Source organism: Pempheris klunzingeri, chromosome 16 (genome assembly GCF_042242105.1).
Source record: "Pempheris klunzingeri isolate RE-2024b chromosome 16, fPemKlu1.hap1, whole genome shotgun sequence".
NCBI lineage: Eukaryota > Metazoa > Chordata > Actinopteri > Acropomatiformes > Pempheridae > Pempheris > Pempheris klunzingeri.
The window spans coordinates 16353865-16377024 of record NC_092027.1 but is presented as its reverse complement, the minus strand read 5'-3'; the positions used below and the strand labels follow the sequence as shown (position 1 = coordinate 16377024).

General features: G+C 42.0%; 1 protein-coding gene across 1 annotated transcript; it reads right to left on the bottom strand.

The window, feature by feature from the left end:
- Positions 1 to 326: 326 nt before the first annotated feature.
- Positions 327 to 19017, bottom strand: angpt2b (angiopoietin 2b). Its single transcript, XM_070846501.1, has 9 exons — positions 18584 to 19017; positions 13400 to 13555; positions 12574 to 12695; positions 10204 to 10436; positions 9587 to 9711; positions 6370 to 6471; positions 4232 to 4398; positions 1112 to 1242; positions 327 to 861 (listed from the first exon to the last, which is right to left on the bottom strand). The coding sequence occupies exons 1-9, from the start codon at positions 18902 to 18904 to the stop codon at positions 701 to 703; spliced, it is 1518 nt and encodes a 505-aa protein (XP_070702602.1). The 5' UTR covers positions 18905 to 19017; the 3' UTR covers positions 327 to 700.
- Between the last annotated feature and the right edge of the window lie 4143 nt (positions 19018 to 23160).

The following is a 23160-nucleotide window of genomic DNA, read 5'->3' as shown; positions in this document are numbered from 1 at the left end:
ACTGGTACTGATGTTTTACAGTCCAGTGACGCTGCTGGAATAAAGTTACAATCGGAGCGTTGAAGTGGAGAATTACAACTTAATACCAGGCATTAATAATATAATAATATATATCATGATATTTCACAAATACCAAGATCCAAGTTAATAAAGTATTTATATGTATATCTTTTTTTAATTAGTTGACTTTCTGTAAACTACACAAAGGGCTGTGTCTGTGGATCATTGCAGTTTGTTCACATTGATTGAAAGATGATTTTACAGCAAACAGACAAACACACAAGTTTTCATACTTTAATATAAAAAATAGATATGGTGAGAAAGCGGCTCTAAAGATTTATCCGTTTATTATTTGAATTTAATCTTGGTTAGAGTAACTGAATAATTTGATGTGATCAGGTGTTATTGCTATCTTTAGCGAAGCTCGTAGCCTTTATCTCCTTTCTCTCTCAGCTGAACAAAAAACACAGTCAGGGCACCTCTGTGAATAGATATTGTGCAAATATTTTGACTCAAGAATTCACAAAAAAACCACAGTCATTTGCTGAGAATCTGCACGTGTCCGGCCAGTTGCTTAAGCAAACCTGTAAGATGTCCTGAAGCTGACATCACCAACAATCTGCTCCTCCCAAAATTGACCATCTCCTGGATATTGTCCATTTTATTAATTGGATCTGACATTATGAGCGAGCCGTGGCCATCAGAAGTTTGCTGGGCGCACCATCATGCTTGTCATGGTAGCCATCAGATTTGGACCCTTCCAATAGTACCACTTAATGCCATTGTAGCGAACCACGGTGGATGAGCTGGGGTAATATATGCCATTCAGGTTGGATGGACCGCAAGCTTCAAACCACCAACCTGGAGGAGAAATGTGCCGCAGAGTTCAAAGAAAAACTCAGAATTAATTAAATTCGAGCTCGTGAAATGTAACACCCAAATGTGTAGCTGTAAGGCAGCAGTAACTTTATATTGGCGCAGAGGGAAAATGAAATGCACTTCGGGACGTTTACAAGGTGGGTGGATCCAAATGTTTAACAAGATGGGTTATAAGGAGAGACAGATTGAGACGGGGGTAGATGAGTAGCAGAAGTTGATGGTAGCTGTGTACCTCCAGATGCCAGCTGGGCGCACTTGCAGGTGCAGCGGTCGTTGTCTCTGTCCTTGGTGCTGAACTGGGTGCCAGTGTGGGTGAGGCTGCTAGTCCGGCCAGCTGTACCACCGAAACCTTCGGCATGAAGGCTGAATTTGGGAGAGTAGAAAAAGAATTTCAGCAAAATAAAAGCTCAGCTGCAGGTCTTTCTACTCATTATTTAAAGCTGTGCTGGGCAACTTTGCTTGTCGGCGGCTCCACTTGGCAATGATTGGTTACTCCCTGCAAAACTGTTATGTTTGTAAACCGAACACAGCACAATCATGTTAACCAAATTGGCTGGCCTGTGAGTCCTTAATACCACTGGATACCATAGGGATGAGAGAGGCAAACTTTAGGAGTCCAACTTTCTTTGGTTGGAGTTTGGTAAGAGACGATTTGCAGTTCATTTTTTTACTCTGTCTCATTTGCCTCTGGGCATATCTGATATTAGAATTAAATTTTGTCAAACAGCACAAATACACAGAAACTCAAGTATCTTCGATACAGTGTGTAAAGATGTGGGCACAAACACTCTGATTTTTCCAGCTGATCTTCCCACAACCGGACAGCCGGGTTACGTCAGCTCATATCCCGATTGCACCCCCTGCTGCGGAGCATGGTCTGGGTGGACTGAAGATGTTGTGAGCAGTGATGAATCAGCATCTGCTTTAGTCCAAAATAATTCAAACGTGTAATTCAGCCACGAGTAATTTGTGTTTCAGCAATAAAGGCTACTATTCGAATAATCTTCAAATAGTTCACAGTCACTATGGAATAGCATTTTTGCTTGAAATGCACATCCTTAATCTTAAGTAGGGCCAAAGATCCAGTGCTCTTCTCTACTGCAGCTCCACCTTGTCACTTAGAGTCAATTTAGAGGGGTGAATATTTGGATAAAACTCTTGCCAAGTGCAGTATTAAAATGATTTCACAATCAAAGATAATGATGAATCAAAAAGAATCAAAGAATAGAAAGTTACAAACACCTGTAAACTGTAAAGCGCTGTTGAATAGTCTTTTTAGTATATGTACAATACTTTATCATGCGAGGTATCATCTCCCCCAGGTTCCCATTGTTGCCAAACATCAATACAAAAACTAACCTAAAGAACTACTCATTATTTCTCCTCCATGCTGTGCTTTGTGAAACAAGCCAAACAGTCTGAGACTGCCCAAGTTAAATTGATTGGCACAATTATTTTCATACTGCGGCCCAGCAATTTGGTCTGTGAGCATGCATGTGTGTTCCTGTGTCTATTTGTCCGTCGCTGTGTCTGTCAGTTCTGCTTTGGAGAGAGTGGACGGGGAGGTCAGCCCTGCTGTCTGGCCTCTCCTCTGCCCTGTCATTCTGTCTAGTTAGCACTGGATTCTCCCCTGAGTTATGCGACCCCCCTCCGAAGCCCGGGGCACGCTGTCTGTGATGACTAAATGAAGAATCCTCCTCTTGAATTTGTAAGTTCACAGGGCAGGGCAGACACATCAGAGGGGCAGCAAGAGAGGAGTTTGAAATGGCAGTGCTGGAGACGATGCTATGATGGCATAGCAGAGAGACTGGAATAATACATGAGGGGATGTTTTTTTTTTTTTTTTAGACGCCTAAACTTTTCTCCACATGATGGATCAGTGATGTGGAGACAATTACAAAAACTATCATGTTGGACAGAATGGCAACCGCAAGCTACAGGATATCCTACTGGATAGGAGTCTGTGGACTGTGCCAGCTCTTTCTGTTCACCAAAACATTTGCATTAGGCATGACTTCCAGACGTATTAGTTCAGTTATTCTGCCAATACCGCAGACCACAGGCTAATCCTTTTAAAGGCAACTGTCTTTTTATATTGTTATTGGATCCATTAATGACAAATATACTATTACAATAAAACGAATGCCTACCAATGGTTTTACTTTAAGAATGGCTGTTCTTGGCTACCTCAAAGGGGAAAGTGGTCTGTCAAGCTGATGATTAATGTTTGAATAATGTTACTTAGTTTTAGGTGAAGACCTCCTTATTGCTCTAGGGAGCACTCTACTGGGAGCAGCTGAGGAGGAGGCGGATTGCTTTGGCTGACTAGCTGCGTAGCACCACAGCTCCGGCTTGGGAGTTATAACATAAACCCACAGACGAAGCCAGCATCGTCTTCATGCTAGTAAAGCTGGTACATACTGAACTAGTTACACAGAGCATGATCTCAGAGGTAGCAAGCTACAGAGGTGATTATATTCATTCAGGTGCTTCACCTCACACAGAGTGGCCTACAGCGAAGTTGAGGAACACTCAGTTTCATCGAGCTAATTATGTGGAAAAAACTCAGGCAAATGCAATTTGCTGCACTATTAGGGATGTTGGAAAGCATACACCCACATATGATTATGATTTGTCATCTCTCAGAGCATCAGTCTCCATAAACTTCCTCAAAACAAGGGCAAATTCCTGTGAATTTAAATTGAATCTAAACAGAACTATTTTGGTTTGTACTTCATTTCTGTCTGTTTTGGAGGAAGCACGGCTTTAGCACACCCACACATAATCTTGTTAGTGATTGCAGGGTTATCGGGAAGCTTGTGGTCGCTGCGGTGATGAAAAATGTAGAGGTAGACGAACGTGGCTGCGTGCCCTCCACTGAGCTCATCATTCTCAATGGCATTCTTCAAGTGGTCCAATTGGTTCCTTAAAGTCAGTGCTCAGGGATAACAAAAGCTTAGAGAGCGAGAACATAGGAAAGAATCTGAACTGTTTGTAATCTGTCTGATATTAAGAGTATTACACCCAGAGCAAAGGCAAACATTGAAAGGGTATTACTGCATTGCAATTATGCCTGTTACAATAGACGGCTCCTAATAAAACACTTTACTGAAACTAAGCACCTTTATTATAGTTCTGTTCATGTCTGATTTCTGCCAAAGTGAAATAAAGAACTTAATTGGGTGTTTTAGTTCAGCACTTTGTCATACCTTGTGCTATCATGTACTAATTACTTAACACTTTTGGTGGATGATTTAATAATTGAATTTTAAAGTGAGTTTTGATCTGAGCATTACATCATTACAAGTCAGGATAAAAGCCTGCATTGATGAGTTATAAATTAAAAGATTACCTGTAGTTCTTGTCCTCTCCGTCTATGTAGAAGCGGTCGTAATGTGAGAAGGCTTCGTTCCCCTCTCTGTCTTTTAGCTGGACATGCAGACTGTATTCCTGGGAGCTGGTCAGCTTGTGGATGATATCATTCCCCAGCCAGTGTTCCCCAGACGGCTCTCCAAAGCCCTGGATTACACACAAAGACAGAAACAATAGAACAAGGGAGGGTGATTTTACCTCAGACCTGCCAAGTGTTTTTGGAGTTGATATGAAAATTGACCTCAATTTAAGAAGACACATTTATCATTCTGATGGTCTAAGACAGTCCACTGAGTTTATGAAGTGAAATACTCCACTCCCAAAGCTAGGGGCCGGTTAAATTAGACTTTAATTTGCCTTAATATCCTACCAATGATCCGTCTGTGCCTGTAACACTTGCTGTAAAATAAAAACTGGCTTTGTGGACGTATCCACTGTTTGTTTGAACTTTGCAGCTGGACATGAACATGAGCTTTGCATTGGAAAACACCACTGAATGAACACTCATGCAGAACGGAAACCGTGCAAGTATTCCAGAAATATATTCTGAGGAGGAAATGTAGTGGTATGGTACTTAAACACACAGGCGGGTGAAACAAAACAAACAGAGAATGTTTTAATCACCATCATCTCCATTCACAGATTCAGAGGTGAGCAGAGACTTGCTCTCTCTGTGTGTGAAATTATAACGTTAGCTAACAGCAAAGATTACATAAGATCGGCATCAGAAAGAGAGACTGGGAGCCGTTAACAGGGGGAATTTAGATTGTGTCTCATACCTTTAGCATTATTTGCCAGATGTGCTTATAACAATATGTGGAAAAACAGTGACAGTAGAAGGCTGAATGACTTAGATAAAGCATATGTTCACTGACAGTCAATACGCAGACCGATAACTTGGAAACATTTGTGAGGAATAACTGTGAGCAACAAAACGCGACACCTGCACATATAAAGCGAGCTTTGTTCAGTGTAACAGAAGGACGCTTTCTCCTTGTGTACCTCTGAATTCTAAGTCACTTTGTCCAGCTGTCACACTCTGTTTGTTATTGGTCTTAAGTCAGAGTGAGCATATAGTGAGAGCGTTGGAACATTTATCATTTGACCAGCAGTCCCGAGTGCAACATTTGATCAACATTTGGCACCGTTTCTGAGAATATGGAGTGTGGACCGGGCCAGTGAAGCATTTTAGTACATATGTTATCTGCCATCTACAGGGCCCCCTGTGCTCCCACGCTCCCCAACTGGAACCAAATATTTATCATCCACTTATAAAAATATTGTTCTTGAATGGGGTTTTTAAGCTTTTTAGGTCTCTCTCTTTTAGTTTGGAGTCACACTCCTCTCTCTGCATTGCATTTTCATTCAAAGCTGTGGCAATTGATTTGATGGTGAGGATGAGAGACAAATTGCTACTCTGCTCAATCCCAAACTTGCCTCGCTCATTTGTTCTGTGTGTGTAATTTAATCCAGCCGAAAGGGCTTATGAGCATATGTTTTTCTACGTGTTACTCTACTGTGCAAATGGAGTATTGATTCTATTGAGAAATCTTGAGGTAGGATTCAAAAAAGCATTATCTAAATGTAAGTCCAAACAAAACAAAAGCCAAAAGGTGTTAAAACATGCTTGATTCGGCCAGCGCACTGGAGCAACTTCACAGTCTCCTGTGTATGATTGTATTAAATCCAGTTTGTTTTTTGGAACTTGCATTTGGAAATGCTGTCACTTTCATCACACATCACAAACTCATTTCCCTACGCTGGAAAGCTATTGGGATCATAAAGATGGATACAACCAGCACTGCTCTGTTGGTCAAAGAATTACATGACGTGTGTGTGTGTTTGTGCATGAGCGTGTATATATAAGTGCGTGGGAGTATGACAGGGAGAGGGAGTGAGAGCAGGTGCAATAACATGGGGGGTGGTAGAGGACACGAGGGCGGCCAAATACAACAACCGCAGGTCACCTGGGATCACAGACTAGCCGGTATCCCACGCCTCTCCATGCCAAACTACCCGTGGATCGTTATTGGAACCTCCTGTCCAGTTCCTCAACACTGATCCATACTACCTATACTGATAATGATGCACCCTAACCCTAGCATCTGCAGAACTCACCATTTTGTAGTCCTTCCACCCACGGTAGAAGTCCACTGAGCCGTTTCTCCGATGCTGCAGCACCGTCCACCCACCACCTCTGGTCTTCATATCACAGAATACCTGTGGCAATTACAGCGAGGAATAAAAAAAAAAACTCCTTAGTGCTGGGTATCTAAAATGTATGCATTTTGAGTCCTGAACAAATGTGTCTGTATCAGCCACCAGGGGCAGTGGATCAAGCGGTAAAGACGACATCGACGTATTATCACCTTAGAGCAATTGAATAATTTACCACAATAGTTCACCACGCATAGAACATTCATTTGGAGGTGTGTTGTCCTGGCAAACGCAAGTCCAATATTCACACTCCTTTGGTCTCCACCAGCTGCTGAGGGAAGTGTCTGGCTCTTGAGCAGCTGAATGCCCCGCTGTGTTCACCAGGTAGTCAATAAGAGTTGTTTGGTGCTTGGAAGGTTTTGTACAGTTTGTGTATCAGGGCCTTCTCTCTGCAAACAGCTGCATGCTGCTGCTGGAAACAGAAAGGCGCTAAAATGCTCCGTAAATCTGAGGAGGACTGCTGGGTGATAATTCTCGCTGGGTACATCACTACAAATGACCCCTTTCACATTAAACATAATCATTTGAGCTACTGCTGATATAAAAGTATTGATTGGTGCAGCTTTAAATTATATTTTATCGAGACAGTTATTTTCTTCCAAGTGATACTTAAAGCTGGTTGGCATTTTTTTTAATTAATGAAAACAAGGGTTTAAACTTGTTTAAAGATTGTTCAAAAATGTTATTATTCACTATTTTACGTGTAATAAAAGAGAGAAATAATATTGTTTACCAATATTGAACTTTTTTTCCATGTGAATTACCAGTCCTAAGTCTATGTATGTCAATAAACTAAAATCAGTTTGAAGACATCACATCTTCCATACAGCAGCTAGGTGTCAAACAAGTGGAAAGTCGAGAGAAAAGTGGCATGAAATGACATGAAGACATAAAACACACTTTAGTCTTTCTGTTATTTGAAGGATGCCTTGGAAGCCTCATGAATAGGGGGGCGGGGACCCAACATTTCAGGGTGTCACGCAATGATATGACCCAGGTGGGAAGGAAAAACTAACATATCAGCATGTTCTCTAATCCCCCTGAGTGGGGGTTGGGGAGGAGGCATCCGCGTTTTCGGTTACACACACATTGTTTTTGTTCTTACTTGGCTGCACTTTTTGCCACTTGTAGACACGTTTGGAAGAACAAATAGGAGTGAATTTCACTCATTCATCTATTGAGAGAAAATGAAATGTAGTCTTAGTTCAGGGACTTGTTTTGTATATTCAAGGAATTTAGCAGGGCATATTCCAGCTGATTAAATGACTGCACTTCATCCGGGGGTGGTAATATTAGATGCTTTTTGTTACTGAGATGCTTTTTAATTGAGGTCTGCTCAGCCTGCATACTTCATGGCTACAGAGTGGCGATTTGTCACTTTTCTGAGACGCTATATTTGAATCTCTGGGCAACATTGTCACCTAAAATTATATATATTGTCAATGACGCCTCTGGCTCGGTAACCTCTACAACCTGCAATGTGGATGATTACTGATGAAACCAAATTGATTTGCTTCGCCAGTTGCTTGAATGCTGTCCACCAAACAACCGGCCTGACCTGTCTCAAGAGTCATGCAGTATAGATGTTGGTATGTGGACAGCATCCCAAGGGGTCTCTCTCTATTTGCTGCGAGAAATGAAATGAGAGTTTCCAGCACTTTCCCAGAATAGCAAAGCTAAATCAAGGTCAAAAGACACTCAGGTCTTTTACCTCAGAAAACAGAGCAGACTGGCAATATGCTGCGATTATACCCCTGGCACATTAAGCCAATGCTCTGGCCTTAATGGCATCACACTGAATACAAAAACAGGGTATTGAGATAGAATTCTCAATTAAATTAATTTCCCAAATGTGGTCGTTACTCTGATTTAGACCAGATCCATATTTAATATTCCAAATTCACTTATTGTTATCAGCCGGCAAGGAGTCAGATGGGGCCAAACCCATTACAATAAAATCCAGACAACTTAAAAAATATTATTTGTTTTAAAAAAAGATCATGCTATGATTATTATTTGTAAAGGGCTTTCAGGGGATACAACAGTTGCTTCACAATATGCACTTAGAGAGAAGCCCTGTGTTTAATTTCACAAGCCCTATGAATATGTAGCTCTCAAATATAAGTGCAACACAGTTATGAAATACTGAAAAAGGAACTGATTGAGACCATGAATTATTTGGTTTGTAAACATCATCATTATTTACATCCTTAAATAGACGGATAGATCTCATATAGTCGAATCTGCATTCCACACATACGGCATGTGTATGCTTTTTGTCTCATGTCCAACTGAGAAAATCCGCTCTCAGCTCTGGAAATAGGGCAATTTGTATCTGCCCCACTTTTATGCAGCCACCCAGATTGGCAGCCACTTTGGAATTAGATGGCATAGATTGAAAGCAGCAATGATTTGGGGAGCACTAACTTGCTTCAGTGGAAATGTATATTGGCCCCAGTTGGCAGGAAACACATGGCACCAGTGCCTAACACCTGGCTGCCTTGCCCAAAGGAAATGAAAAGGAAGAACAGTGGAAAACAGAGGTGGTAGGAGATGGTGCCAACCAGCAAACTAGACTGAAAGTAATGAACAAAAAAAAAAAAAAAAAAAACGTTTTGCTGTTATTTTTATTTTTCTGTGATAAACTCTGATGCCAAGAGTCCTAACTGTGATTCAAAGAAAAGATAGCCTGCTGGTGGATGTCATGGTTGACTTAGCAAGAGCTAGCTACTCCAGGTCAGTGGACGTACCTCATAAGCTTTTCTGACTTTGCATTCAGCAGCGCACACTCACCCGCCATGAAGCCTGCAGGGCAAAATGCTCTTGTTGCTTATTATTTTAGCTCTCAGTAAACCAGCATGGCATTTCCATCAACCTCTATACCAAAACCCCCTTCAAATAACCATTACATCAGACTAGCTTGTCCTTCCAGAAACTAATGATAATCCACTGAGTAGTGTGTGTGAGCATTACAATATCCAGGCTGGGCAAACTGAAATGACTCCAGTGTGAAATACTATGAGACAAATAGATGAAATGTCTTGCTAAAAAGTTTCATGTCACAGTCAGTTAGGTGATATTTGCAAGAAAAGGCCAATAACCTTTACAGCCTTACTACCTTGACAGTCTGGGTGGAGTTGGGGAGGCGAATGTTATATGTTCCACTCTCTGTCACTCCAGATCGCAGGATCTCTGCACAGTCCCTGAATCTAAGTGGCTCCTCCTTGGGCATATTGGAGATTTCTGCAAAAACATGCAGGCATTTATTTACAGATGGCAACCTTATGTTTTGCACACAAATCCCAACCCCCTGTGTGAGTTCTCTTGTAATGTTAAGCTCTGGCTTAAGCCTGCAATGTCTCTGGCACATGCATGCACGTAGTGTGTCTAAGATTTGAATTACAAGTTGCTCAAGGTGATATTTTTCTTGGAAAAATCATGCTTTTTCAGCCTAAACCACAAATCCCATGCTCAGTACTTGAAATACTGTAGATCCCCCTTTGTGCTTAATTGAAATTCTGTTGTTTATTGGGGCTATTAGTCTTCCTCTCAGGAAGTAATGAATCATACAGTAGGGTGAGTGCTCTATCTGTCTGTGTCTCATATTGATTATCATTTATTTCTTTTACACCCACAGAACATTTTGCTTCAGTAAAATAATCTCTTTTGTTTAAAATGACCAATGTTGGCAGTAGAGTTTCCTCATGTAAAAACAGTAAACCCCCTCGGCCTTACCATTGCAGTGGTTCACCAAAGCCAGCAGTTGCTGGACGGTGTCAGTGAGGACGGCCTGCTGCCTCTGTAGTAGAGTGCTGTTGAGCGTGGAGCTGCCCAGTTCACCCTGGAGCTGACTCACCAGTCGACTCTGCCTCTCCAGAAGCTCTTGAAGCTGCTGTTTTTCACTCTGCAAGCCCTGCAGCTCCCTCCCATAACGAGCCTCCAGTGCTAAAAGCCTCTGTTCCAGAAAGCTACCAAAGACAAAAAGGAATTTTGAGCCCAGTGTTGACATTTTTTTTGTTAAAACATCTTTACAGTGCATTGGAGAAGAGTAAAAAAAATCTGAAGGCATTTTATAATCATTTATATAGTGTTAAAATGGACTGAAGATACAAGAGAGTGGATTAAGTGGAGAATTCATCCATTCAGGATTTGCCTTTCACAGTGTGGGTTGCAAAAACGTGCACATTTACATGAGGATGACTAATAAACATCAGCGTGACAGTCTCATTGGGCTGACATCATATAAACACCTGTACTGCAGCAGCATTCACAGATGGGCCTGCATGCCAAGCCTCTCAATCACAGTCATGGAGCAACAATCTGACAACGTGTGTGTGTGTGTGTGTGTCTCCACAAGTGCCACACCCCCACCTCCAAATGAAGATCATAAATCCCTGCAGCCTGATCTTTATGGCTTTGACTAACGACTCTGCAGCAGTTATTTATTGAAACAATCCAGCCACCCAGATTGAACAAGCTACTTTTCAGCCCTGTGCACACATACACACACACACACACACACACACACACACACACACACACACAGTCGCGGCTCTAAACATGTATCCTCAATCTCCCACTTGAGGCAGCAATTCAGTATTTGGCTTGTGAAGGAAAGCTGGATCAATTCAAATCATTTTTAACATCACTTCCATTTTATATTTACTTTGTGGGAGAACACTCAATAAAAGTGGCAAAGCAAGCTAACAAATTGTTCTCCATTATGTGTATTTTACTTTGAGGAACAGTCAAAGTGAGGAGTGCAGCAGTAAACCAGCACAGCGATGTTTAAACAGTTAGAGGGTTTGACAGAACAAACACCACATTTTGGATCACATTGCCTCCTGGGCAATTAAACTGTTATGCTTATGATCTTGTGCTATTTGTTATTATTGTAATGTACAATATATTGCTATTAGAGTGCTCTCATACTCGCAAACACACTCATACCCGCAAAATGCTGCAGTTCCTGCCAGTTGTATTTTACATGCAATGCCTATGAAAACAAACATGTCTCTCTGCTCTTTTTAGTTGGCAGCAGTTCAACAGCTGGCTCTGTGCCCTCAAGGATCAGCAGCAGTAGCCCCCTACAACCACTGCAGTCCTTGTTTTCCTTTTATTCCACAGCTGCCTGCATGCAAATCTGCTATGACCTTTCTAATTTCATGTGTCCCGGCATTGGAGTTTATCCTTGTGAAGATGTTTTCATTTGTTTACATGTTGAAGCCATGCCACCGACTTGAAGGACATGGGCCAAAGGGCAGAGCAGGACCAAGCAGGGCCAGATGTGTGACAGGTGTTGGAGCTTAGGCATTGTGTTCTCCCAGTCGCACTTGGTACAGATGGATGGAGTGATAAACAGTCAGATACAAAGAGAAAAAAAACTCCTGCTCCCTTTTACACCACCCAGCACCCTCTCCTTAACCCCTGCTGGCCTTGATTTGACCTTGTGTTCCTAGGGAGAAGAATGGGAAACCCCTCCTAACTTGCACTGCCTATTCACTGGCAAACACACGCACATGCCTACACAATACACATTATATTGTTGTTAAGTGCCCTGTTTTTCAAATTTGATGGAGTTATTCAACTTATTCCTTTTTAGCTGTTGTATGAAAAGGACCAGTTTCGTATACACACAGTATATAATACCTTTGAAGGCCTTTCTATTTTGCCACCCAGCATCAAGTAGCTTTTTCCTTAGAAAACATTCTTTGTTGCAGAGGAGGAGATGCATTTTATTTTTCCTACAGCAGCCACACCAGCTTATTTGGAATCAGTAAAGGAAAAGCGGCAGGTAATTGGGCATAGAAAATAGTGTCACTCACAGTATCTAAAGCCTCACTAACAGAAAATACAAGAAAAAAAATATGAAATTGTAGTAAGCAAAGACCTTGACTGATAGGTGTCCTCTGGGAAGTGAAAAGCCAAACCAACCACAGAAATGACTGCATAATACGACCTTGTGTGTCCAAAATTGAGAGAAAAGGAGCCTTGTGAATCGCTTAAACGAACATAATGGATGTGTAAATGAAGTGCCTATACACCGTAAAAACCCACTCCAGACACTTTCCTTAACAATCTCTTGAAGTGTGAGTGTGCTCTCACCTGTTTTTATCACTGAGGCGCGAGATCTCCTGAGTCTGCAGGAGAATATGTTTCTCCAGCCGGTTAGTGAAGAGCGAGTACTCAAGCAGCTGGATCTCCAGGCGACTTGTCTGGTTTAAAACCTATCGATTGATTTAAAAAAAACAAACAGAATAACTATGGGAAGGTTGAGGAATGGATGACAGTGATGATGTGTATTGATGAAAAGATTGATTAGGGGGGGGTTGGTGTCCCCCAGCTGAATTAATAAAAAAGCACCCTTGGGGATAAACAATGTTGCACAGCACATCAGAAGGTTAATAATTCTCACTCTTTGATCTTTCAATGAAAACATGTGCAAGATTTATCTCATATGCACCTGTGACATGTTTTTGAAATTGCAGATGAAACAAAAACTTGAACAAAGCGGCTCAGATATTTGTACAGGTTGCAGTTTCATATCGACTTTGATAAGAGAAAAAGAAAGCACGAGGTCCAAAACAACCCAATCTGTAATAACAGCTTTGTGGCATGATTGAAGACACATCTGTATTGTGCTACTGAGTTTTATGTTTTAATTGGCTTGTTTTCAGACGCCGAGCTCAACTCATTGTGTCAATCAGAGGCCTGTGGAACCAAATACCAGCTGTTTTAAAGCAGTTGCCGCCACCTTTGGGCATGGCTTCTCAGAGGGTTACATCTGATTTACATTTAATTAGCTCTTCACCAAGTGCTTTGCAAGTGACACAATTTGTTTTTCCATGGGTGTGACCCCCACAGTTGTTCATTTGGATTGGCTGCAAACAAGTTATCTCAGGCTCACTCAAATGCTTCCTGATGAGCTCACCTGGGTCTCAACGTCTGTCAGTTTGCGAGTCTGTTCAGCTGATTGGCTGAGGAGGTTGGTTCCCATCTCTAGCATGGCAGCTGTCTGGGTGTGAACCGCAGTTCTCTTCATTTCCTCCATCCCAGAGCGCACATTCTCCTGGATGAAGTTCTCCAGCTGTAAGGAGAGCAAGCAGACTCTGAGAACATTATACAGAATGTCAGATTGTGGGGATAATCATATATTAGATGGTAATGTCACTGGCAGCTTGAGGCGGCGTGAAAGTAGCAACCTCAGAGTGATCTGTCTTTTTCACCTCAATCTTTTCATGTACTCTGATGGAGTCATAGAATTTTGTATCTGAAGGGTACTTGCAGTGTCTCGCCACCCATCTTTCCATCTATCCATCTGCAGGTCTACCTCGGGCAAATACGAGCCCTTACATTAATCAAATTATGCAGTGTATAGGCATTTCAATGGGACTTCAAAAAGAGCATTAAAGATATACACCTTACAGGATATTCGATGCGGGACTACAAGGAAAATCGCTTACACTCTGTGATCAATCACAAGCTCAGAGAGAGAAGCATTGGCCAAAGCCATCATATGTTGCAGGAAGAGCATAAATAGGATGACATCCATCTTGCTCCAATAAATAGATTTTCTTATTAATGTGGTCAGTTTGACCAAACTGCATCTGGAAGACAAATTCGTTTTTTTCCTGCTGCGAACGATGGAATTTTGTTTGATGTTTTACGGGCAATGGCCTGTGCCTTGCAATCAAGCAAAGTAAAATATTGAACAATAATATTTATGAATTTTCTGGGGAGAAAAGATCAGACTTTATTCGTTAAACCACATGGCTGGAAAATGAAGTCTCGACGGAGAAAGCATTCAAAATTATGTGACTAATGAGTGACTATTCGCAAAAAAATCAAAGGAATTCAAATGAAACTACGATTTGCTTGTTGTTTTCAATACAAACATCCATATCAGACAGACGGGGGGTTATGATAATAGATTGCCACAGGAGAGGGCTGTTTCTATTCTTTTACATAGGATGAAAAACTAATTTTAATGGCTAAATAGAAATGAATCTGCAATGAAATCATTCGTCTACTATAAGCAATCTTTCTCTCTTTGTCTCCTACTTCCTCTTGATCTCCTCTCCACGAACTCCTTTCTTCAGTCACACTCACTCTCCCTCCCTCTAACTCAGCAAATCCATCTCTCACATTTCATGACAAGAACAAGTGAGACACAGAAAAAAAATCCCTCCATAACAAAGGTTATGAAGAGATTACCAAGCGGATTAAAGCCAACTCCAAAGGAAGAACCAAAGATCCCTGCATCATAATCAGTCTTATGTACTGAAGCTGCAATCAGCCGTCTGCCCAAAGTGTTCCTATTAGAGCCTTATGTGATAGAGCTCAATCCAGAGGTCTTGATTCGCTCCATCTCCCACTGCCAGTTGTACTAATTGCAGCTCTGTCACATGCTGCACTATGCAGCCAGATAAATCACATTTGGGATGTAGCACAATTCTGTCTTATTGTGTCTAAGAGGGACAGAGTAGGGATCAGTTCTGAGAACATCATAGGAGTTGTATCATTTAATATCTTAATTGTTGAGCCAGTAGACACATTTGTTCTCAGTTACAATTACAGAGGAGAGAGGGACCATATCTGCTGTGTGTTCTGGAAAATGATAATGATGGACTGAGGCCCGTCGTGATAGCTGTGATTATGAGGAACAGGAATGAATAAGTCCACGAAAAAGGTGACTTGATTAATGACGTGTCAGTGTAACACCATGTAAATCCACTCTTCACCAGAGATAAATGCAGTCTTGGCCTCAAGGGTCAGTTCACCAAAATGACAAAGAAACATCCTTTCTCTCTTATCCCTCTCTCGTCTAAAGATGCAGATAGCTGTGGTTATATTTGGAGCTCTGCCTCCACCCAAATTCAATACCATATACATCGTATTAAAATGAAAATGAAATCAACTGTAAAATCTCTTTGCAGAGAAACTCTCCCCTTTACTCTGGGTGATCCACGGATCCCATGTGAACAGTTTTCATTGGAACTACTTTCTGTTGAAGAATTTGTCCCTATGAAAATAGTTGGCATGAGTGTGTTCTCGGGATAATCCAAAATAACCAGGACATTGTTTCTGGACCGAAATGTTGCAAGTGAATTTTTTCATCTGGAGTTCCAGAAGAGTTGGCAGTGTTGGTTGATCATCCCTTTAGTCTCCACGGAAATAAATCCTATATTTCATCTCGTGCCACTAGCAAGTTTTCACACATCTAAGCAAGATATCTCAACTTGATGATCCACTGTTTGTTCCTCTAGCGCTATCATGAGATTGACATTTTTTGGGCTTGAGTGAAACATCTGGATGGATTGCCTTTAGATTTGATAAAGTCTTTCATGCCCCCCTGAGGATCTTTTTAGAATGTCATCCAGCGCAACCATCGGGTCGAACTTTGAATCTGTCCAATTATTTGGCTAAACATCAGCATGTTAGCATTTTATTAGGAACTTTTAAGCATGTGAACATTAGCATTTAGCTCAAAGCACTGCTGTGCTTCAGTAAAGTCTTTCATTTTTTAATGCTTTTAGTGTCACAAACAAAATTTCAGTTACCTCTGTAATATTAGAGGCAGATACCACAAACCTTGACCAGATAGAACTATATCTTTGTCTTGCTGAGACACCATTCAAGGTGCGTAAGAAAATATGGTTGTTTTTTTTGTTTTTTTTACCTTAAACGAACTTGTGTTTTCAGATGTCGCTAAGTCAAACACCATAGTTTGAAAGTGTTCAAGACAGAGAAAAGGGGTGTATATTTGAGGAAACAAAAGAAAATGGAGGCCAATTGGGTAATGTTGGTGATGTGCATAATTGATGCCTAATAAAATATCACTGGGCCAGGAAATCAGGTCACCAAGGGTAGCCTAGCCACCTTGATCTCTATGCAATATTTCTGCATTAGCATAATCCGCACAGCCTCTTAAAAGCACTAACAAAACCATGCTCACATCCCCTTTGCCAACCCCTCAGGGCAGCAGAAGGCGAAGGGACTAGACGGGGGGTTGCATTATGGGGTTAGAAGAAAGGAAAACAAACACTAGTTTCTTCTTGGAAAACACCAAAGAAGGAATCTGGAACATTAATACAGTCCTGTTGCACATGTCTGCTTGGAGATTCCTCTGTGGAGCGTTGCTCCTTAATTTGTGTGTGTGGGTGTGTGTTTTCTTTCAAGGGGTTTGGGTGGAAGGCTCACAGAAAGAGTCATACCGTCCCAGGGGAGGTTTGAGCGAGATAGAATAAAGTTTCACAGACACACCGGCACACACTAGCCTCAAGCTCTTCCGCATGCATATCGCCACTTTCTCCCCAAACCTATGCAGATGGGCTTAACGAGCTCCACAAGGTGCTGAAAGGGATTTGCCATCTGGGGTCAAAGGTCAGTATACCCTTGTGCATATCTAAAAGAGCTCTCTAGGGTCGTGCTGTGTTTATGTGGAAATCCCACCTACAGTGTGATCATTAATGCATCACTCCGGCTTGGTGGGGGTAACTTGTTGAAAGGTTGGATCTTTGTGTTCATTCCAGACATTATGTGGAGCAAATTTGGCAACAGAGCAAGATATGTGTCAACAGAGCTTTTCCTCATCTCCTTCATGGCCGCTCACATCACAGCTCTGGGAACAAAAGAGAGAGACTTCATGCTGCACAGAATATGCCCAAGATATGTGCAGTATATGATGCTTTTGTCTTCTACAATTTTGGCCTGTGCTGTGCAGGCTGTAAGCGTGAATAATATACTGTGCACATGTGGGAGAGTGTGTGGCCTCTGTTATTATCTCCTCTTTGCTCTGTTTCTGAAACACACGTACACATACAGTGCAGTGTGGCCTCGTGGGATGCTCGCAATGGAAGCTAGGTCTCCAGTTCATAGACTGAGCATCAGACAGAGTGTGCCTGGGGGAACTGAGCAGGGGTGTGTGTTTTCACATGTGTGTATCCGAGTGAGTGTCGAAAGAGCGCGAGCAAGATAGACAAAAGAGTTTGAGATCTGATGGTCGACAAGTCAAGGTGTGAGATGAGACACATTCATCATCCCAGAGGTGCAGAACGGTCCAGATAGAAGTGAAGGAGATGGATAGAGAGGAACAGAGTGTCAAAAGAAAAAAGGAGACTGGGGAAAGGAAAGGAAGGAAAAACAGACAATTATGTGGTGAGCTAGAGGGAGAGTGGGAAGTGACAGGAGCACAGGAAGAGCTTTGGCAGTCATAATACCCCATGTTCAAATCCTGAAATATAATCAACATGTTTGCTCTCAGTCAGCCAATCTAAACACTCGACACAAACCCTTATAATCGGCCCGAGGATTAGTGTATACCATAAATATTCTGTGAGTGATGCAGACAAGAATAGAGAGACGGGTGGAGAGGGGTGGCGTGTCAGTCAGTCTATCCTAGACAATGGCCCAACACTGATTCTGTACCCTGATGACCTTAGCAATGAAAACACTATTGTGAAGCCACTTTTAATCGCATCATTTCATTTTAGTCAGTCATAATCTGAGCTAAATGGAATTGCAAAGGCCAACGGCCCGGAGAAAAGACATGCTGAAATGTGTCTCCAGCAGATAAACTTTTTTTTTTTTTTATTGAGGAATGTGTTATAATTTTATGTCAGCTAAGTTTGATATAGAATTTTGGCGTATAAACCAAACCATGAGTCAAAAGTGAAGTTTCTGTGTGCTTGTACCTGTGGGGGTGTGTGTGTGAGGGGGGGGGGGGGGATGCTAATCTGGCACATTTACGGTAACTCTGTGAGACACACTGTAAATATTTGACGCTGTGTGATATTAGCAAACTTATTTCATTTTGTCTTTCTCCTCTTGCATGCAAAGGGGAGTTCTGGCATCCCAGTGGTCTTAAAAACAGACACACACACATACACCAGACGTTGTCATGGAGCCAGATATGCATACAACAAGCATCCATGAAATCCCAGCTAAGCGCTGACTGTATCAGTAATGAAGGCTTGTCAACAGATGTTAGTGTAGTTTGTGGACATCCCATGCTTTTTTAGGGGTCTGGTCTACAGACTACAGGCAAAGAGGTAAAGCAAAAATGGTTAGGTGACAGATCAGAAAGTGGTTGTTTTAGTCAGATCAGAGACTTTACCTTCTGCAGCCACTGAGTGTTATTCTCCATGGCACTCTCCAGGCTCTCCAGCTTCGTCTCCTGCCAGGAAGGCCTCTCCGTTTGGGCCTTTCCTGGCTTGGACTGGCTTGTATCAGGCTCTGCCTCTGGCGGGGAGTCCCTCTGGAGGGTGTTGGTGACCTGGAAGTCCTTTAAGGGGGGGTGGCAGTGGTCCACCTCGGGGAGGATGAAGGTGTAGCTGCAGGGGCCGTGCTGCACGTGGTGCTGTTGGCGCTCTGAGCCGATCGCAGTGGCCAGCAGGTAGGCCAGGTAGGCAAGGGTCAGGGCCAGCAGGCGGCCCATTTCAGGGGGAAGAGAGGGAGCAGGGGGTGAGGGAGGAGAGGGGAAGGAGGAGGTTGCTCCACCTGGCAGAGCAGAGAAGTAGGTCAGGTGAATTTCCCCTTTGGTTCTCTATCTCTCCGATATCTTTTTCTGTCTCTTGTCTCTGAAGTGTCCCTCAAGACTCTGACTCTGTCTTCTTTTTTCGCAGTCCAACTGCTCCTGTCTCTCTTTTATCACTTTGTCTTTTCCCCTTCTGGCTGGATCTCCTCTTTGCTGTTGCATCCAGAAGTCCTCTTCTTCTTCCCAGTTCCTGCTCCCGCTGTTCCTTGTGAGGGCAGACAGAAAACACCTACAGGAAAAGGGAATTGCCTCCTATTGTAACTCCAGTACTCAGCCAGCACATGCTGCTCAGTCCAGGAAACAAGCAGCAGACTTCCCTCCCACCATTTATCTCTCTTCTAAAAAAGTTGCTTTCCTCACTGCCTTCTTTTCAAGCTGCTGGAGTCCATGCGTTGGTCCGGCGGAGAGGGGAGAGGGGAGAGGAGGGGTGGAGTGGAAAGCAGCCCGCTTCAGGATGTTGGCTGAAGTGGTAAAGCTCTTAAAGCAGAGAGAGAGAGTGGCGCACCTCTCCACACACACAGACGCACACATGCACCTCCTTAGTACATAATCACTCAACCACCCTTCCCTCTTTCACTTTCTCCCTCCCTCTTACGGTACTCCTGTTTGCGGGGGTTAGAAGAGGAAGCTACAAAAATACACTCTGCCACGCTGCTCACCGCAAGAGCAACGACTAGGACCGTTTTCTGACAACTTTTTGCTCTCTCACTCTCTCTCTATCTATACATATATTTGCACACACACACACACGCACATATTTAAGTTTTTTCTCTAAATAAATATTGAATTTTCTTTAAAATGGGTGTTAATTTTTTGGTATTGGAGTTTTATTTTGGTGAAGAGCTTGCTTGTTCTGTTTTTATGTACTGATTCATAGCAGAAGTACATTTTAATTTCAGTCAATCTTATGTCTTTGACAGTTAATCTGGCACCTGTTATTGCCTGTTCGGTAGTTAATAGCATTATTTTGCATGTTTACCTTGAATTTTTGTTATATATGCCCAGTAGCTGATGTGCTTCTTTTCCCTTAACTTCAGGCTTTGGTTGGTCCAGACAGTCAGAAGAGATGAGCCCCAAGACCAGCTGGATGAGGGGGATTTCTTCCACCTTCTCCTTTTGGTGACACAGAGGTCTATAGGAGCTTGGTCAGTGATTATAGAATTTTATTGTTTGTTTTACATACAAATTCAAAATCGAAATTGGTATAAATAAGCTTGGCATTCAGGGTTTGTTCTGTGTCTATAAAACAAAATTTCGCAGCCATACTTGCCTCTCCATCACCTTCCATTTCTTCCATGTACAAGAGATAAGGCCGAAAAGGCGTTTATGATGCATGTGCTATAGAAGATTCAATCCACACTAGGGCACAGATTGTCCACTTAATCATACTCTGAATGGACACAGTCACAGCTGGGCACTAAACTCACTTTCAATATATCCTGCTTCTTTTCAATACTCCGCTGTGACAGTGATCAAGTACCACTAACTCAAGCAAAGCAAAATAAAAACTCTCCAAGGATAGCAATGGACAGAGGAAGTTGCCCTGTCACACATCCTCCATGAAGGCTGCTTGTTTGCTTCCTGTGATCAATACTCCCACCGAGGAGCACACCAATATTAGACTTTCAAATTTCAGCATTTTCTCTCTTCCTCAGTTTTGTTCACTTTTTCCCCCAATATAGGCACTTTCCCGTGTCTATGTTGCATTAGAAGTCAAGTTCGGAGAATAAAAGTCTTAAACTTGCATATACTTGTCATGCACCGTGGAGCCTTAGCCCTTATCTCCCAAGCATGATGAGCATTCCACACTGCCACTGTTGTGTGGACACTTAATGACCCAGCAGCTTTAAAACCTACTGTGTGGCCCCATCAGTCAGCATAGCAATGACTTGGATCTATAGCGATATGCATCAACTCATATCCATCCCAGTCATGCATGCGGTGTATATACAGCACCCACCTTGTGATCACGGCACGATTGATTTTCATTAGTAAATTAGCTTCATTGCACGGATCCTGATGCTGATTTCACAAGCAGAGCTGTCACTGTGTGATCTCCTGTGGAAAACAAAAAAAAAACAAAGAATGTTTTCCTTTAGCCTTGAACTATGGTGTCTTTTTTGTTTTATTCTGCGCAGTGTCTCCCTGTAGACAGTGGTCAGACATCAGATTGACTTGTATGTTGATTAAATGAAATGATTTCCAACTACTGTTCACAGCAGGAAGAATTCCCTGTAGTATCTATTCTTGCCATGGATAATAATCAGATGTCACTTCATGTGCAGTGCTGTCCCACATTTTGGAAAATCTGGAAACTTGGATATGAGCAACACAAGATAATCATGAAAAGAAAGAGGTCTCCCCACTGAGATGATTCATGCGCAAACACAAGTATGCTGCTGTTTTTACATGTGAGATTTTAGGTGGAATGAAAGATGGCCATAGCAAGTGTATTGGGTAACAGGACACAACTAAGTAATGATCTCGTGCAAACTCACTGACACTGTAATATCCAGAGGGAGAACTCTGAAAGTTGCTCCCCTCGCGGCCTCTTTCTGGAGAACAAAAAGAGCACTTTCACATCACTTACTTTTTCATATAAAGAGAGGCCTGAAAGAGGAAGATGGGATTAGATCTTTTTGGCAGAGGACTGAACTGTGCAGAAATAAACCAAGTGGCAAACTGAGCGAGTCACGTTGAAGAGCGATGCATCGATATGATTATTTATGGGGATGGCTTGAAAAAAATCTAACTGCCTAGGGTCTGTTGTGTGTCCAGAAATACACAATGTATCATCGGACCGTTTCCAGTGTTCTGTCACAACATTAGAGTAAATCTTTAATATTAAACAGAGTCTGCTTTCAGTTACACAACCGAATACGAGCAAAAAGTGAAAAGTAGTCGTCCTTGTGTGCTGAGAGGATCTTGACTGCTGTCCAGTATTTTTTTTTTTCGTAAAACAAATATCTGCTCATAAACCAGGCCTACATCCCATTCTAAAACACTCCATATAGCCTTTCACATAATATGTATTTATGCATGTAGGTAAGCTTTACATGTGGAACAAACACTTAAGCAGACTCTCTTCTCTTTCTCACATATTTCACTTATACAGTACAGTACATGCTTAGATTTAGCCAAGATAGCAGCGTGGCTCTAGGAATGGCACTGGACCAGTCAGTCCACTATATTGGTCAGACTAAATTATCTCAACCATTTGATGAATTGCAGAATAATTTTATACAAATATTCATGGTCCCCAGAGGATAAGTAAGTGACATGACAATCACTGGAATGAAATTTGTTACTAATGCCCATGGTGGGCTGAGGATAAACCTTGAAGACTTTGACCATTGCCATCTAAAACCTAGACCTGGTGCTGGAGGATCACCAGTCATTCAGTCCAATTTGATTTAGACTGAAATATCAACTTCTACCAGATGCATTGGCACCAAATCTTGCGCAGACATTTGTGATTTGCACAGACAGAAGGATGATTTCCACTGACTTTGGTGATTCCCCTGACTTTTCCTTTAGTGCTACCATGAGGTTTTCTATTTATCAAACTATCAAATGGATTGCCATGAAATTTGGTACAGACCTTCATAGGCCCCTCAAGATGCGTTCAAATAGCTTTGGTGGTCCCTTTAACTTTTCAGCAGGTCAAAATTTCTTAATTGTCTGGTTTATGACCAAATACTTGCGAAGCTATCTTGCATCACCATCAGCCTTCTGCTGTAGTTTATATTTAGCTCTGACTAGCAAATGTTAGCACTATAGACTAAGAAGGTGAACATAGTAAAGATTTTACTGGCTAAACAGCAGCTTGTTAGTATGATCCTTGTGAGCATATTGGCATGCTGATGTTGGCGTTTAGCTCAAAGCACCGCTGTGCCTAAGTACAGCCTGACAGACAGTCTGTAGACTCTGTAGACTCTTGTTTATTACTACTGAGCACGGTCAGGGTTGTCGAGTCTTAAAAACTATGTCTTAAAAAATAGATGGAAGTAAATAGTGAAGGAGATTAACAATAAAAAATAGAGGCTGTTGCTTAACTGTTAGATACTCAGCTATACGATCATCAAAATATAACATATACATTACCAAACACATTGAAATATCCTTCATTGGTAAAGGTGATACAATAAAAACCTGTT

Bases quoted from the DNA above. Each gene is read 5' to 3' on its own strand.
- angpt2b (XM_070846501.1), bottom strand. From the start codon at position 18,904: ATGGGCCGCCTGCTGGCCCTGACCCTTGCCTACCTGGCCTACCTGCTG. The intron at 9,712-10,203 runs GTAAGGCCGAGG...ATGTTTTTGCAG, and splicing joins TTTGGTGAACCACTGCAATG to AAATCTCCAATATGCCCAAG. The intron at 4,399-6,369 runs GTGAGTTCTGCA...TGTGTAATCCAG, and splicing joins GGTGGAAGGACTACAAAATG to GGCTTTGGAGAGCCGTCTGG.